The 15427-nt window shown below is 49.4% G+C and overlaps 1 protein-coding gene across 1 annotated transcript in view; it reads right to left on the bottom strand.

Moving 5' to 3' along the window:
- Positions 1–7622: 7622 nt before the first annotated feature.
- LOC115115989 (extracellular serine/threonine protein kinase FAM20C-like) overlaps positions 7623–15427 on the bottom strand; it is a 98334-nt gene continuing 90529 nt past the window's right edge. The window contains exons 6-10 of the mRNA XM_065015857.1: positions 14307–14487; positions 11957–12066; positions 11751–11832; positions 11207–11266; positions 7623–10877 (exon numbers count right to left, since the gene is read on the bottom strand). Of these exons, the coding sequence (XP_064871929.1) occupies positions 10592–10877; positions 11207–11266; positions 11751–11832; positions 11957–12066; positions 14307–14487 (719 nt within the window). The 3' untranslated portion in view covers positions 7623–10591. The remainder of the gene's footprint in view (positions 10878–11206; positions 11267–11750; positions 11833–11956; positions 12067–14306; positions 14488–15427) is intronic.

Raw genomic sequence — 15427 nt, 5'->3', positions numbered from 1 at the left:
CACTCCCTAGCACGCTCCTCATCCTCCATAGCAGTCTCCTCACCCTCCCTTTCAGTCTCCTCACACTCCCTAGTATGCTCCTCATCCTCCCTAGCAGTCTCCTCATGCTCACTAGCAGTCTCCTCACGCTCCATAGCATTCTCCTCATCCTCCCGAGCAGTCTCCTCACACTCCCTAGCAGTCTCTTCACGCTCCCTAGCAGTCTCCTCGCGCTCCCTAGCAGTCTTCTCATCCTCTCTAGCAGTCTCCTAACCCTTCCTAGCAGTCTCCCCATCCTCCCTAGCCGTCTCCTCATCCTCCCTAGCTGTCTCATCATCCACCCTAGCAATCTCCTCATCCTCCCTAGCTGTCACCTCATTCTCCCTAGTAGTCTCCTCACGCTCCCTAGCAGTCTCTTCATCCTCCCTAGCAGTCTCTTCATCCTCAATAGCATGCTCCTTATCCTCCCTAGCAGTCTCTTCATCCTCCCTAGCAGTCTCCTCACGCTCACTAGCAGTCTCCTCTCGCTCCCTAGCAGTGTCCTCATCCTCCCTAGTAGTCTCCTCATGCTCCCTAACAGAATCCTCATCCTCCCTAGCAGTCTCCTCATGCTCCCTAACAGAATCCTCATCCTCCCTAGCAGTCTCCCCATCCTCCCTAGCAGTCTCCTCACACTCAGTAGCACGTTCCTCATCCTCCCTAGCAGTCTCCTCACCCTACCTAGCAGTTTCTTCATCCACTCTAGCAGTCTCCTCACGCTCCCTAGCAGTCTCCTCACACTCCCTAGCAGGCTCCTCACGCTCCCTAGCTGTCTCCTCACACTCCCTAGCAGGCTCCTCACACTCACTAGCAGGCTCCTCACGCTCCCTAGCTATCTCCTCACACTCCCTAGCAGGCTCCTCACACTCACTAGCAGGCTCCTCACGCTCCCTAGCTGTCTCCTCATCATCCCTAGCAGCCTCCCCCTCCTCCCGAGCAGTCTCCTCATCCTCCCAAGCGCTCTCCTCATGTTCCCTATCAGCCTCCTCCTCCTCCCTAGCGGTCTACTCATCCTGTCTCGCAGTCTCCTCACGCTCCCTAGCAGTTTCCTCATCCTTCCTAGCAGCCTCCTCACCCTCCCTAGTAGTCTTCTCATCCTCCCTAGCAGTCTCCTCATCCTCACTAGAAGGCTCCTCACACTCCCTAGCAGTCTCTTCACGCTCCCTAGCAGTCTCCCCACGCTCCCTAGCAGTCTTCTCATCCTCCCTAGCAGTCTCCTAACCCTTCCTAGCAGTCTCCCCATCCTCCCTAGCCATCTCCTCATCCTCCCTAGCTGTCTCATCATCCACCCTAGCATGCTCCTCATCCTCCCTAACAGTCTCTTCATCCTCCCTAGCAGTCTCCTCACGCTCACTAGCAGTCTCCTCCAGCTCCCTAGCAGTGTCCTCATCCTCCTAGTAGTCTCCTCATGCTCCCTAACAGAATCCTCATCCTCCCTAGCAGTCTCCTCATGCTCCCTAACAGAATCCTCATCCTCCCTAGCAGTCTCCCCATCCTCCCTAGCAGTCTCCTCACACTCCGTAGCACGTTCCTCATCCTCCCCAGCAGTCTCCTCACCCTCCCTAGCAGTTTCTTCATCCACCCTAGCAGTCTCCTCACGCTCCCTAGCAGTCTCCTCACACTCCCTAGCAGGCCCCTCACGCTCCCTAGCAGGCTCCTCACGCTCCCTAGCTGTCTCCTCACCCTCCCTAGCAGTTTCTTCATCCACCCTAGCAGTCTCCTCACACTCCCTAGCAGTCTCCTCACACTCCCTAGCAGGCCCCTCACGCTCCCTAGCAGGCTCCTCACGCTCCCTAGCTGTCTCCTCACCCTCCCTAGCAGTTTCTTCATCCACCCTAGCAGTCTCCTCACGCTCCCTAGCAGTCTCCTCACACTCCCTAGCAGGCCCCTCACGCTCCCTAGCAGGCTCCTCACACTCACTAGCAGGCTCCTCACGCTCCCTAGCTGTCTCCTCATCATCCCTAGCAGCCTCCCCCTCCTCCCGAGCAGTCTCCTCATCCTCCCAAGCGCTCTCCTCATGTTCCCTATCAGCCTCCTCATCCTCCCAAGCAGGCTCCTCCTCCTCCTCCCTAGCGGTCTACTCATCCTGTCTCACAGTCTCCTCACGCTCCCTAGCAGTTTCCTCATCCTTCCTAGCAGCCTCCTAACCCTCCCTAGTAGTCTTCTCATCCTCCCTAGCAGTCTCCTCATCCTCCCTAGCAGTCTCCTCATCTTCCCTAGCAGTCTCCTCATCCTCCCTAGCAGTAGCCTCATCCTCCCTAGCAGTCTCCTCATCCTCCCAAGCAGTCTCCTCACGCTCACTAGCAGTCTGCTCACGCTCCCTAACAGTCTCCTCATCCTCCATAGCAGTCTCCTCACGCTCCCTAGCAGTTTCCTCATCCTTCCTAGCAGCCTCCTAACCCTCCCTAGTAGTCTTCTCATCCTCCCTAGCAGTCTCCTCATCCTCCCTAGCAGTCTCCTCATCTTCCCTAGCAGTCTCCTCATCCTCCCTAGCAGTAGCCTCATCCTCCCTAGCAGTCTCCTCATCCTCCCTAGCAGTCTCCTCACGCTCACTAGCAGTCTGCTCACGCTCCCTAACAGTCTCCTCATCCTCCATAGCAGTCTCCTCATGCTCACTAGCAGTCTCCTCACGCTCCCTAGCAGTTTCCTCATCCTCCCTGGCAGTCTCCTCATCCTCCCTAGCAGTAGCCTCATCCTCCCTAGCAGTCTCCTCATCCTCCCAAGCAGTCTCCTCACGCTCACTAGCAGTCTGCTCACGCTCCCTGACAGTCTCCTCATCCTCCATAGCAGTCTCCTCATGCTCACTAGCAGTCTCCTCACGCTCCCTAGCAGTCTCCTCATCCTCCCTAGCAGTCTCCTCATCTTCCCTAGCAGGCTCCTCACCCTTCCTAGCAGTCTCCTCATCCTCCCTAGCAGTCTCCTCACCCTTCCTAGCAGTCTCCTCATCCCCCTTGCAGTCTCCTCATCCCCCTTGCAGTCTCCTCACCCTCCCTTGCAGGCTCCTCACCCTTCCTAGCAGTCTCCTCATCCTCCCTAGCAGTCTCCTCACCCTTCCTAGCAGTCTCCTCATCCCCCCTTGCAGTCTCCTCACCCTCCCTAGCAGTCTCCTCATCCCCCCTTGCAGTCTCCTCACCCTCCCTTGCAGGCTCCTCATCCTCCCTAGCAGGCTCCTCAAGCTCCCTAACAGTCTCCTCATCCTCCCTAGCAGTCTATTCATCTTCCCTAGCAGTCTCTTCACGCTCCCTAGTAGTCTCCTCACACTCCCTGAAGTCGTCTCATCCTCCCTAGCAGTCTCCTCACCCTTCCTAGCAGTCTCCCCATCCTACCTAACAGTCTCCTCATCCTCCGTATCAGTCTCATCATCCACCCTAGCAATCTCCTCATCCTCCTTAGCTGTCACCTCATTCTCCCGAGCAGTCTCCTCACACTCCCTAGCACGCTCCTCATCCTCCATAGCAGTCTCCTCACCCTCCCTTTCAGTCTCCTCACACTCCCTAGCATGCTCCTCATCCTCCATAGCAGTCTCCTCACCCTCCCTTGCAGTCTCCTCACGCTCCCTAGCAGTCTCCTCATCCTCCCTAGCAGTCTTCTCACCCTCCATAGCAGTCTCCTCACGCTCCCAGTATCCTCATCCTCTCTAGCAGTCTCCTCACGCTCCCTAGCCGGCTCCTCACGCTCCCTAGCAGTTTCCTCATGCTCACTAGCAGTCTCCTCAAGCTCCCTAGCAGTGTCCTCATCCTCCCTAGCAGTCTCCTCACACTCCCTAGGAGTCTCCTCACGCTCCCAGTATCCTCATCCTCTCTAGCAGTCTCCTCACGCTCCCTAGCAGGCTCCTCACGCTCCCTAGCAGTTTCCTCATGCTCACTAGCAGTCTCCTCATCCTCCCTAGCAGTTTCTTCATCCTCCCTAGCATTCTACTCACGCTCCCTAGTACTCTCTTCTCACTCCCTATCAGTCTCCTCATGCTCCCTAGCAGTCATTTCATCCTCCCTAGCAGCCTCCTCATCCTCCCTTTCAGGCTCCTCACCCTCCCTAGCAGTCTCCTCATCCTCACTAGCAGTCTCCTCATCCTCACTAGCAGTCTCCTCACCCTCCCTAGCAGTCTCCTCATCCTCCCTTTCAGGCTCCTCACTCTCCCTAGCAGTCTCCTCATCCTCCCAATAGTCTCCTCACGCTCCCTAGCAGACTCCTCATCCTCCCTGGCAGTCTCCCCACACTCCCTAGCAGGCTCCTCACGCTCACTAGCAGTCTCCTCATCCTCCCTTTCAGGCTCCTCACTCTCCCTAGCAGTGTCCTCATCCTCCCTAGCAGTCTTCTCACCCACCCATCCTCCCTTGCGGTCTCCTCATCCTCCCTAGCTGTCTCCTCATCCTCCCTAGCAGTCTCCTCACGCTCCCTAGCAGCCTCCTCACACTCCCTAGAAGTCTCCTCACGCTCCATAGAAATCTCCTCATGCTTCCTAGCAGCCTCCTCATGCTCCCTCTTAGTCTCCTCACGCTCCATAGAAATCTCCTCATGTTCCCTAGCAGTCTCCTCATGCTCCCTCTTAGTCTCCTCACGCTCCATAGAAATCTCCTCATCCTCCCTAGCAGCCTCCTCACACTCCCTAGAAGTCTCCTCACGCTCCATAGAACTCTCCTCATGTTCCCTAGCAGTCTCCTCACGCTCCCTCTTAGTCTCCTCACGCTCCCTATCAAACAGTCTCAAAGGGCAGCTTTGCAGTAAGTGCACACCAGAGGAGGCTTTTGGTAGGACCTATTTGAGGACTGGCTCATTGTAAAGACTGGAAAGGGAGTAATGGAACGGTATCAAACATATTGAAACCACATGTTTGACTCTGTTCCATTCATTCCAGCCATTGCAATGAGCCCGTCCTCCTTTAGCTCCTCCCATCAGCCTACTCTGCTGCACAGATGCTACACAGAACCAAACGCCATTCTCACTACAGGGTCCTCCTCTACTGTCTATTCATGGAAGACAATCAATTCAGATGCTTTCACATTAGGGGTCTCCACCACAGACATAGAATTACTGGAATGGACTTTCCCATTCAGGTCATTCAACTGCTGTTGTTCCAACATCCTTGACTTTCATTTGGTGATGTTGGTGTTCAGTGAAGATACACGTACATAAAGAATGGAGGGCTCATTGTGGCTATGCTCTTTGGTGGACTTTCTTCACATGCTTGATGTCTTATGCTTACCATGGAAAACACCATTAGGGGTGGATGATGTGAGTTCCCCCCTCCATACAATGTAAAGCACTTTGAACCTCTGGAAAAGCACTGCATAAATCCTATCCATAATTGTTTTAATTGAACCCTGGTAGAGAAAGGTGAGTTAAACCTCCTTTATAAGACTGTCATGCTGAGACTGACTGTCCTAATATGGACACCGTACAAGTCTTTTAACTAAAACGGTTGTTTTTGGGCACCAGGCTGTAGAGCTTGGTATTAGCCGGCTGATCCTCACATTAGGGATCTGTTGTCTGTTTGCTGAACACCACAGCCGTCACTATGGTCTCACACTGTGTTTCCTAGCAACGCCGATGGGCTGTCCACCTCTTCCTGCATCCTGATCTGGCAACCCAGGGAACCTGGAGAGTGAGTTTATACAGGATACCAAGGTCACTCAGTAAACACAGATAATAAAGGACACCAAGACTAGGCCTCACAATCAAACACAGATAAATACAGGAGACTCAGGACTTGACCTCTCAATAGAATACTGTCTGTTCAGACAAGATACCAGAACCAAGGCATGTCATTAGCCACAAGACACTCATGACCTCAGACATGATATCAGACATTACATTAGATATGACATTAGACATGACATCAGACATGACCTCTGACATGATATCAGACATGACCTCTGACATGATATCAGACATGACATTAGATATGACATCAGACATGACCTCTGACATGATATCAGACATGACATCAGACATGACCTCTGACATGACATTAGACATGACATCAGACATGACATCAGAGTAGACATTCACATCATAAGTGATATCCTGTTCATGATAGGACATGATGACAATATCTAATCTTTAGGTTTCAGGACCTTGTAGAGGGCTTGTTAGCGTACTACCTATTTTGTGTGATCATAGCCAGATGAGGGTTGGTGAAGGATGGTCTGCGATGGGGAGAGGGAGAAATTATAGGGTGTTTATTATGCATACATGCTTCAAGCCAGTAAAATCAACCAGAAAGACTATTGCTGTTCTCCTTCTAGTGGCCAAATGCATTATCATCCTAAACCCTCTATTGAACCATGAGTATTGGGGTTATGCCATTACGCAACAGCTGCTGTTGCTGAAAGTACAAGTTGATCAGCCAGTGATCCAAACAGCTGTAGGTAGAGGAGCTCCAAGTTCCCGGAAGTACAAGATGATCAGCCAGTGATCCAAACAGCTGTAGGTAGAGGAGCTCCAAGTTCCCGGAAGAACAAGATGATCAGCCAGTGATCCAAACAGCTGTAGGTAGAGGAGCTCCAAGTTCCCGGAAGAACAAGTTGATCAGCCAGTGATCCAAACAGCTGTAGGTAGAGGAGCTCCAAGTTCCCGGAAGAACAAGATGATCAGCCAGTGATCCAAACAGCTGTAGGTAGAGGAGCTCCAAGTTCCCGGAAGAACAAGATGATCAGCCAGTGATCCAAACAGCTGTAGGTAGAGGAGCTCCAAGTTCCCGGAAGAACAAGTTGATCAGCCAGTGATCCAAACAGCTGTAGGTAGAGGAGCTCCAAGTTCCCGGAAGAACAAGATGATCAGCCAGTGATCCAAACAGCTGTAGGTAGAGGAGCTCCAAGTTCCCGGAAGAACAAGATGATCAGCCAGTGATCCAAACAGCTGTAGGTAGAGGAGCTCCAAGTTCCCGGAAGAACAAGATGATCAGCCAGTGATCCAAACAGCTGTAGGTAGAGGAGCTCCAAGTTCCCGGAAGAACAAGATGATGCTGATAATACCTTTAAGGAGAGAAGCTTAGAGATTAACACTCAGCGAAAATATTACACTGCAGTCTTCAGATTACTGTGTGACTGTGTGTGTGAGAGAGAGTGTGTGTCTGTGTGTAAGAGAGAGAGAGTGCGTGACTGTGTGTCTAAGTCTGTGTGTGTGTGAATGCTTGTGTGTGTGTATGAGAGAGTGTGTGTAAGTATGTGTCTAAGTCTTTGTGTGTGTGAGAGAGTGTGTGTAAGTGTCCTATGTGTGTCTATGTGTGATTCTGCAGGAGGCTGCTGAGGTATCAGTTTAAGGGGGGAAGCTGGGTTGAGTCTCAGGGAGTCAGAGTGCAGCTGAAGACGTCAGGGGTCAGAGTCCAGCTGAAGACTTCAGGGGTCAGGATACTTCACATATAATACTCATTCAGTACCTCCAGAAGGTCTGTGTGGATGGCTGGCAGCATATTCACAACCGACCTCCCTCTCTTTATTCAGGCCAAGCATTGATCCTCTGGCCAGATGTTAAAATATCTCTTTAATTCTTATTTCATATTCTAACCCCCTTCCAAGGATAGATACACATACACACACACACACACACACACACACACACACACACACACACACACACACACACACACACACACACACACACACTCTTTGTTGTAATTGTTTTATTGCACACCTTTATCATTTAGCTAACAGATGTTCACAGCAACAATGCAATAGGAGAAAACAGAACAGAAGCGTATCGCTGCGGCACTGCAGCCTCTTAGGTCTTCCAATATATTTATAGATATTTACAGTGACAATATGAAAATCGCAAGTACAACACCCAGGGCTGAGTTAACCCTTTAACTGCTGCTGTATGAAGGAAGGAGAAGGCTGAGTTGGTAGAGCAACTCCAGGGTTGTGGGTTCGATTCCCACGGAGGACCAGTACAAAAAAGTATGCAAAAATGTATGCACTCACTACTGTAAGTCACTCTGGATAAGAGCGTCTGCTAAATGACTCAAACGTAAATGTATAATGTTAACTCTTTCAACTTAGTCTGAGGATCCATGTCACACAGGCTGTAGTGTGAACTCTATGTAGTTGTAGTCCTGTCCGTATGGTCACCTGAAACATTCAGTATACCCAACATTCCACAGGCACCAGGTTAGCCATACGTAGCCAGATTCTAGGGGCTATTGGTGGAATATAGAACGCCTGTATAGAGCTCAACGCTTCCAGCAATCAGAGACAGCTTTTCAGATCATAAAATGGACATAACAGTAATTAGTACCAAAACATAATTAGTACCAAAACATAATTAGTACCAAAACATAATTAGTACCAAAACATAATTAGTACCAAAACATAATTAGTACCAAAACATAAAGAGAAATGTTTCAAAAAAAGAAAAACCTTAGAACATACCCCTTATTTCCACATCCATGTTTAAATGTTATGACACGTCAATAAATGCTATGTTCATTTGGACAAGCGTTGATCAATACAACAGGAACATTGTGCGTGACTGTGTAGCCTGGATTGTCACAGAAAACTGCGTTTGACATTTGTTTGGTGTTGTAATGGTAACTTTAGTTGGTATAAAAGATGAATGGCATGACAACGGGGTAGTGCATCTGACTTGTCTACTGGTAGACACTGTAATCACAGTTCCAACCTATCTTTACATCCACGTGGATAGAGACTAGACTATTTCTCCCAAATAATCATTTCGCTGTTACTGACGTGTGAGCAAAACTGGTGGGAGATTGTTGGTAATAAAATCATCTCACGTGGGGAAAAAGCAAAGAGATCATGTATTTTGGGGGAAAAACAGCAAAAATCTCTCATTTGTTACATGATATGCAGATACATGGGGATTTTTACCAAGACCTCGAAGGCCTATTAAATGAATAGTGTCAGATTGATATTTTCTCATGGCAGTATTTACATAGTCCTGTATTATTATTATTATTATTTGAATGAATCCCAAATGGCACCCTATTCCACATATAGTGCACTACTTTTGTGCAGAGCCCTATGGGGTTAGGATGTCATTTGGGAGGTACCCTTTGTATCCACATCCTGTAAGCCAGGACTGCCATGCCAGCTGAGACCAGAACAGATAGGCTCAGCTAACGTGAGATCTCTGAGACCAGAACAGATAGGCTCAGCTAACGTGAGATCTAAGCAAAAACAAACATTTCAGCCATGTTGGTCACACTGTCATCATCTATCACAACTTCCTGTAAAGGCTATTCTCATGTCCTTGAAAAACATGTCCTAGTAAACCACGCAGCATGTTTTCAGTCCAGCCATTCCAGCAAAGCATTGATTTAGAAGTTCCTCAGTCAAACATGCAGAATTTCTGAATAAATGGGGCAGCAATTATCTTAAGTGCCAACCATGAACGAGTGACACATTTTGATGGAAGGCTTTGATGAAAAGAAATGGAAAGATTGGATGATATGTAATTTAATGGACTAGGACAAGGGCACTCAACACTAGTCAACTTCTGGGCTTCTGAGAGGTGCTTCAATAAGAGCCCTTGTTTAAGAGAGCTGCTTCCATCCAGGCTTTGAACACTGAATTGAAGTTGAACTGAAAGCTTTATTGAAAACGAAACCGGTAGCACTTTCTTTAATGGTGTACGGCTTCGACAGGTATTTAGGTGGTACTTATTAGGAAACGACGTGGCATCACTGAGTTCTAGCTGGGGCTTTCACTATACTTTATGCTTCAAATTCAACACAATTGGGAACTACCTGGATCAAAATGGTGTATATTTAAATGCTTTTTTGAATCCCAAAGTACCAAATGAGTACTTTATGTAGTAATTAATGGGGTATTACTGTACAATTACCATTTTACCATGTAATTTCTTAGTAAATACCAGGTACTTTCTGTACTGTAAACAGCCTCTTGTATAATGTCTCATAGTAATGGAGGCCTATAAGCAAAGTCATAGATAGTGATGGGTTGAAAATGGAGGCAACTGATAAATAACGGTCACACTGACATTCATCATAAATAATATACTATATTCTTTTCATACTCTCCCTTTAAAATGAAAGCTTTATAAACCTTCTATTCCATTCCTCCAGTTACTGTGCATAAATTAATCTCAAACCACATTTGAACTTGTTAAAGTAAAATCTCATTTGGTTGTGTAAATATACTGTAGCTAGCTTAGCGCTAACCCGAGCAAACAATGATAGCCTTCGCATTCAAACAACCCCCCAAAAATAAAATAAGAAAACCAAAAAAGTAAAATCAAAATGGTCCCTATTTATCATGTCCAAGAGAAGTAATAAAACATTGGTACTTAGCAAAGACCAGGCCTCTTCTCTCCTCAGATCACTGCTATATCTGTGGACCAACAGTACCAATATATAAACACACGTACATGGGAGGTTCCATAGAGGCATTGACGGCAAGTCTCGGAATTCACTGAATTCAAAATGGCGGCTCCCGCACAGTCACAGGATCCAGTCAGTCTCTCCGTGAGACCAGACACCCATGGTTGGTTCACCATCAACGGTAGTTTCTTTGGAGGTCCAGGATGGGGAGAAGCGGGAGAACCAGGGGTACCACCCCTCCACCCCCCATCTCCCTTTCTTCCTAGCCAGGCCTCACTACCTGTGCCCTGGGTTCCTGTGGGTGGCTGTGTCCCTGCCCCCTCTGGCTTCTCTGGCCCAGTGGTGGTCGTCCACCTCCACCACGTTACTGTAGCCCTCCTTCTCCACGCAGACAGCCAGGACCTGGAGCACCAGGCGCAGCCTCCGGTCCATGGCCTCCAGGTGGGGCTGGATGAGGACGGGGTGGAGGCGGTCACGCAGCAGGGACTCCTCCATCAGACGGCTCAGCTGGTACTCCTCCTTGGCGAGCAGCTGCAGACGCAAGTGAGTCGACTTCCTCACTCTGTGGGACGGGGAGGAGGGGAGAGAGGGAGGGGAGGGGGAAGGGAGGAAGGGGATGAGGAGGGGAGAGAGGGAGTGGAGGTGGAAGGGCGGGTGTAGAGAGGAAGGGGGAGAGGCAAGAGGTCTTACATTATATGGACTTCTTAAAAAGGGATGCACTAATTATAGAGAGAGACAGAGAGAGAGACAGAGAGAGAAAGAGAGAGAGAGAGAAAGAAGGAGAGAGAGAAAGAAAGAAGGAAAGAGAGCGAGAGAGAGAGAGAGAGAGAGAGAGAGAGAGATAGATAGATAGAGAGAGAGAGAGAGAGAGAGAGAGGTAAAGGTACTGACCTGCAGCATTGGCTCAGAGGCACCAGGATGGAGAGCTCGTCATGGGAGTGTTTCCCAAACCTGCAAAGAAGAGGAGAGAGGAGCAGAAAAGAGAGGAGAGGAGAGAGGTGAGCCAAGCAACACCACTTACTGCCTGATAATACAACACCTTGGTCTGTGTTCCTCACAGTCTGTCTCACAGTCACCAACAGCAGCACCTCTCTCAGGATCAGAGAAGAAGTCATCCTACTGAAAGCTGCAGAGTCCTGAACATTCTATTCTCATTCAACATTCCACTCACATTCCCTTCCCATTGAGTGTGACAGTCAGGGACTGAGAGTTTTGCCACATGCCTTTGTAGCTTGATTCTGAAATGCACCGCATACCTCAGACATTAAAAATACCTTTAAAACATTTGTTATGCCTTTGCTTTGAGCTGTTGCTTAGTGTAACAACTCAGAACTGAAGTTAATGAAAGAGAGTTTTAGAAGGCTACGTGACAAATCAGACCAGCTGTCTGGAGAACAGATAAAAGGAGTTGAGATGTGTTGTGTTTTCTCCTCACCCTCTTCCATTGTCCAGATGGATGATGAAGGTCTCGTTTCCAAACTTGTCAAAGGTCTCGTAATGGTGCCGGTCCATGTTACCTGGATACAGAGGTAAACAACATTAATATACATAGGAAAAGAGGACCCCTATTCACCAAGAATGTCTATATAGTGAATAGAGTGCAGTGGAGGGAATAGCGTGTAATGGAGCTTCTGTCCTCACCCATGAGGAAGTCAAAGATGGTCATGTCCATGATGTCCAGCAGACGAGAACCACGGTCATAGGGAGGAGTCTGCTTCACCTCGTCACAGTAGTCTGGGTCCACCTCCCACCTGACCAGACAACCAATCACATGGGCACGCGGGCACACACACACACACACACACACACACGCGCGCACGCACACGCACGCGCACGCACGCACGCACACACACACACACACACACACACACACACACACACACACACACACACACACACACACACACACACACACACACACACACACACACACACACACACACACACACACACACACACACACACAGAGACACACACACAGAGACACACACAGAGAAACACACAGAGAGTGACATTAGTGTGAGAGGCTTTGTTGGGTCCCTTTTGGCAGCTCCCCTCCCTTCCTGTCGAGCCATTATGTGTGTGTGTGTATGTGTGTGTGTTGTTAAGGACAGACCCCTGCTGCTCGAAAGCAGAGCAGGGAGGTACACAGCAACTTAACAAGAGAAGGAGAGAGGAAGGGAGGGGTTGGAGGGGAGTGAATGGGAGGGAGAGTGAAAAGAAAGAGAGGGGTAGAGAGAGGTTGAGAGAGGGGAGGGAGAGGGGAAAGAGAGAGAGGGGTAGAGAGAGAGGGGTAGAGAGAGGTTGAGAGAGGGGAGGGAGAGGGGAAAGAGAGAGAGGGTAGAGAGAGGTTGAGAGAGGGGAGGGAGAGGGGAATGAGAGAGAGGGGTAGAGAGAGGTTGAGAGAGGGGAGGGAGGGGAAAGAGAGAGAGAGAGGGGGTAGAGAGTGGTTGAGAGAGGGAAAGTGAAAGAGAGAGAGAGGTTGAGAGAGGGGAGGGAGAGGGGAAAGTGAAAGAGAGAGAGAAGGGTAGAGAGAGGTTGAGAGAGGGGAGGGAGAGGGCAAAGTGAAAGAGAGAGAGAGTTGAGAGAGGAGAGGGAGAGGGGAAAGTGAAAGAGAGAGAGAAGGGTAGAGAGAGGTTGAGAGAGGGGAGGGAGAGGGGAAAGTGAAAGAGAGAGAGAGGTTGAGAGAGGGGAGGGAGAGGGGAAAGTGAAAGAGAGAGAGAGGTTGAGAGAGGGGAGGGAGAGGGGAAAGTGAAAGAGAGAGAGAGGTTGAGAGAGGGGAGGGAGAGGGGAAAGTGAAAGAGAGAGAGAGGATGAGAGAGGGGAGGAGAGGGGAAAGTGAAAGAGAGAGAGAGGTTGAGAGAGGGGAGGGAGAGGGGAAAGTGAAAGAGAGAGAGAGGTTGAGAGAGGGGAGGGAGAGGGGAAAGTGAAAGAGAGAGAGTTGAGAGAGGGGAGGGAGAGGGGAAAGTGAAAGAGAGAGAGAGGTTGAGAGAGGGGAGGGAGAGGGGAAAGTGAAAGAGAGAGAGAGTTGAGAGAGGGGAGGGAGAGGGGAAAGTGAAAGAGAGAGAGGTTGAGAGAGGGGAGGGAGAGGGGAAAGTGAAAGAGAGAGAGAGGTTGAGAGAGGGGAGGGAGAGGGGAAAGTGAAAGAGAAAGAGAAGGGGAGGAGACAAGGTGTGAGAAGTAAAAAAGCAGAGTATGAGTAAGAAAGTCACAGTGACAAATCAAGTGAAAGAGATGAAGTCACAGTGACACAGTGAAAGGCAGAGATGGACAGATAGAGAGACAGTGAAAGTATCAAAGAAAGTAGATGGAGTCATTCCATGTTCTCTCTTTGCACTCTGTTGACGAAATCAAAGAACACAGGAACATGGAAGTGAGAGAAGACCCTGTCTCCCGGGGCAACTAACTCAGTTTATAATGAGCTGCTACTTCTCCTGCAACACCAATCTACCTATTTTTATCAGAGGTGGGAATCTGGAGAATGTGTTCCTTAGAGTACTGGCTGTTCCTGCTGAGTCACTTCCTGATAAGGCATGCCATGGCACCTTCTGTAATGAGGTGTCATCTGGTGAACCCCAGTGAACTCTGGGTAATCAGGGGGTGTGAAGTCACCTTATATATTAAGGATACACAGTTATGGAAGGCTGTGTGTTTTACTCTGCTTCCTTGTTCTCTTAAAGGGTAAAGGCTGTGTGTTTTACTCTGCTTCCTTGTTCTCTTAAAGGGTAAAGGCTGTGTGTTTTACTCTGCTTCCTTGTTCTCTATAAGGGTAAAGGCTGTGTGTTTTACTCTGCTTCCTTGTTCTCTATAAGGGTAAAGGCTGTGTGTTTTACTCTGCTTCCTTGTTCTCTTAAAGGGTAAAGGCTGTGTGTTTTACTCTGCTTCCTTGTTCTCTTAAAGGGTAAAGGCTGTGTGTTTTACTCTGCTTCCTTGTTCTCTATAAGGGTATAGGCATGTTCTTGCATTTGTGGAAGGAGTGTCTGTCTCTTACTCTGCTTTCTTGCGTTTGTGGTAGGATCGTCTCCAAGGGTTCCTCCAGGTCTTGCGTTTGGCCAGGGCCAGGTCTGGCAGGAAGGCAGCCAGAGAACCCTCGATCTGGTCTGGCTTCCCACACAGAGCGTGCTCAGTAGAGCAGTAGTAGGAGCACTCGCCGTAGAAACAAATGTTATTGGCTGGGGAGAGAGGAAAACACGGGGTTTTAGATGGCAGCAGGGGAGCATGGGAAGGGGAGAGGGGGACAGTGTATGTGGGGGGGAGGGGGGCGAGAAAGAGGAAGTTGAGAGAGAGAAGGGAGAGATAAAGCGAGTGAGAGACAGACAGACAGATAGACAGACAGACAGACAGGTATAGAGAGACAGATAGACAGACAGAGAGTCAGACAGAGGACAGATAGACAGACAGAGCCAGACAGAGAGACATATAGACAGACAGAGAGTAAGATAGACAGACAGAGAGTCAGACAGAGAGTCAGACAGAGAGACGGATAGACAGACAGAGTCAGACAGATAGCCAGAGAGACATACAGATAGACAGACAGAGAGTTAGACAGGGATCCCCAAGGACTGGAAAGCTGCTGCAGTCATCCCCCTCTTCAAAGGGGGAGACACCCTGGACCCAAACTGTTACAGACCTATATCCATCCTGCCCTGCCTATCTAAGGTCTTCGAAAGCCAAGTCAACAAACAGGTCACTGACCATCTCGAATCCCACCGTACCTTCTCCGCTGTGCAATCTGGTTTCCGAGCCGGTCACGGGTGCACCTCAGCCACGCTCAAGGTACTAAACGATATCATAACCGCCATCGATAAAAGACAGTACTGTGCAGCCGTCTTCATCGACCTTGCCAAGGCTTTCGACTCGGTCAATCACCATATTCTTATCGGCAGACTCAGTAGCCTCGGTTTTTCGGATGACTGCCTTGCCTGGTTCACCAATTACTTTGCAGACAGAGTTCAGTGTGTCAAATCGGAGGGCATGCTGTCCGGTCCTCTGGAAGTCTCTATGGGGGTGCCACAGGGTTCAATCCTCGGGCCGACTCTTTTTCTGTATATATCAATGATGTTGCTCTTGCTGCGGGCGATTCCCTGATCCACCTCTACGCAGACGACACCA

This window comes from Oncorhynchus nerka, unplaced genomic scaffold (genome assembly GCF_034236695.1).
Source record: "Oncorhynchus nerka isolate Pitt River unplaced genomic scaffold, Oner_Uvic_2.0 unplaced_scaffold_1250, whole genome shotgun sequence".
NCBI lineage: Eukaryota > Metazoa > Chordata > Actinopteri > Salmoniformes > Salmonidae > Oncorhynchus > Oncorhynchus nerka.
This window is presented reverse-complemented; position numbering and strand designations above follow the sequence as displayed.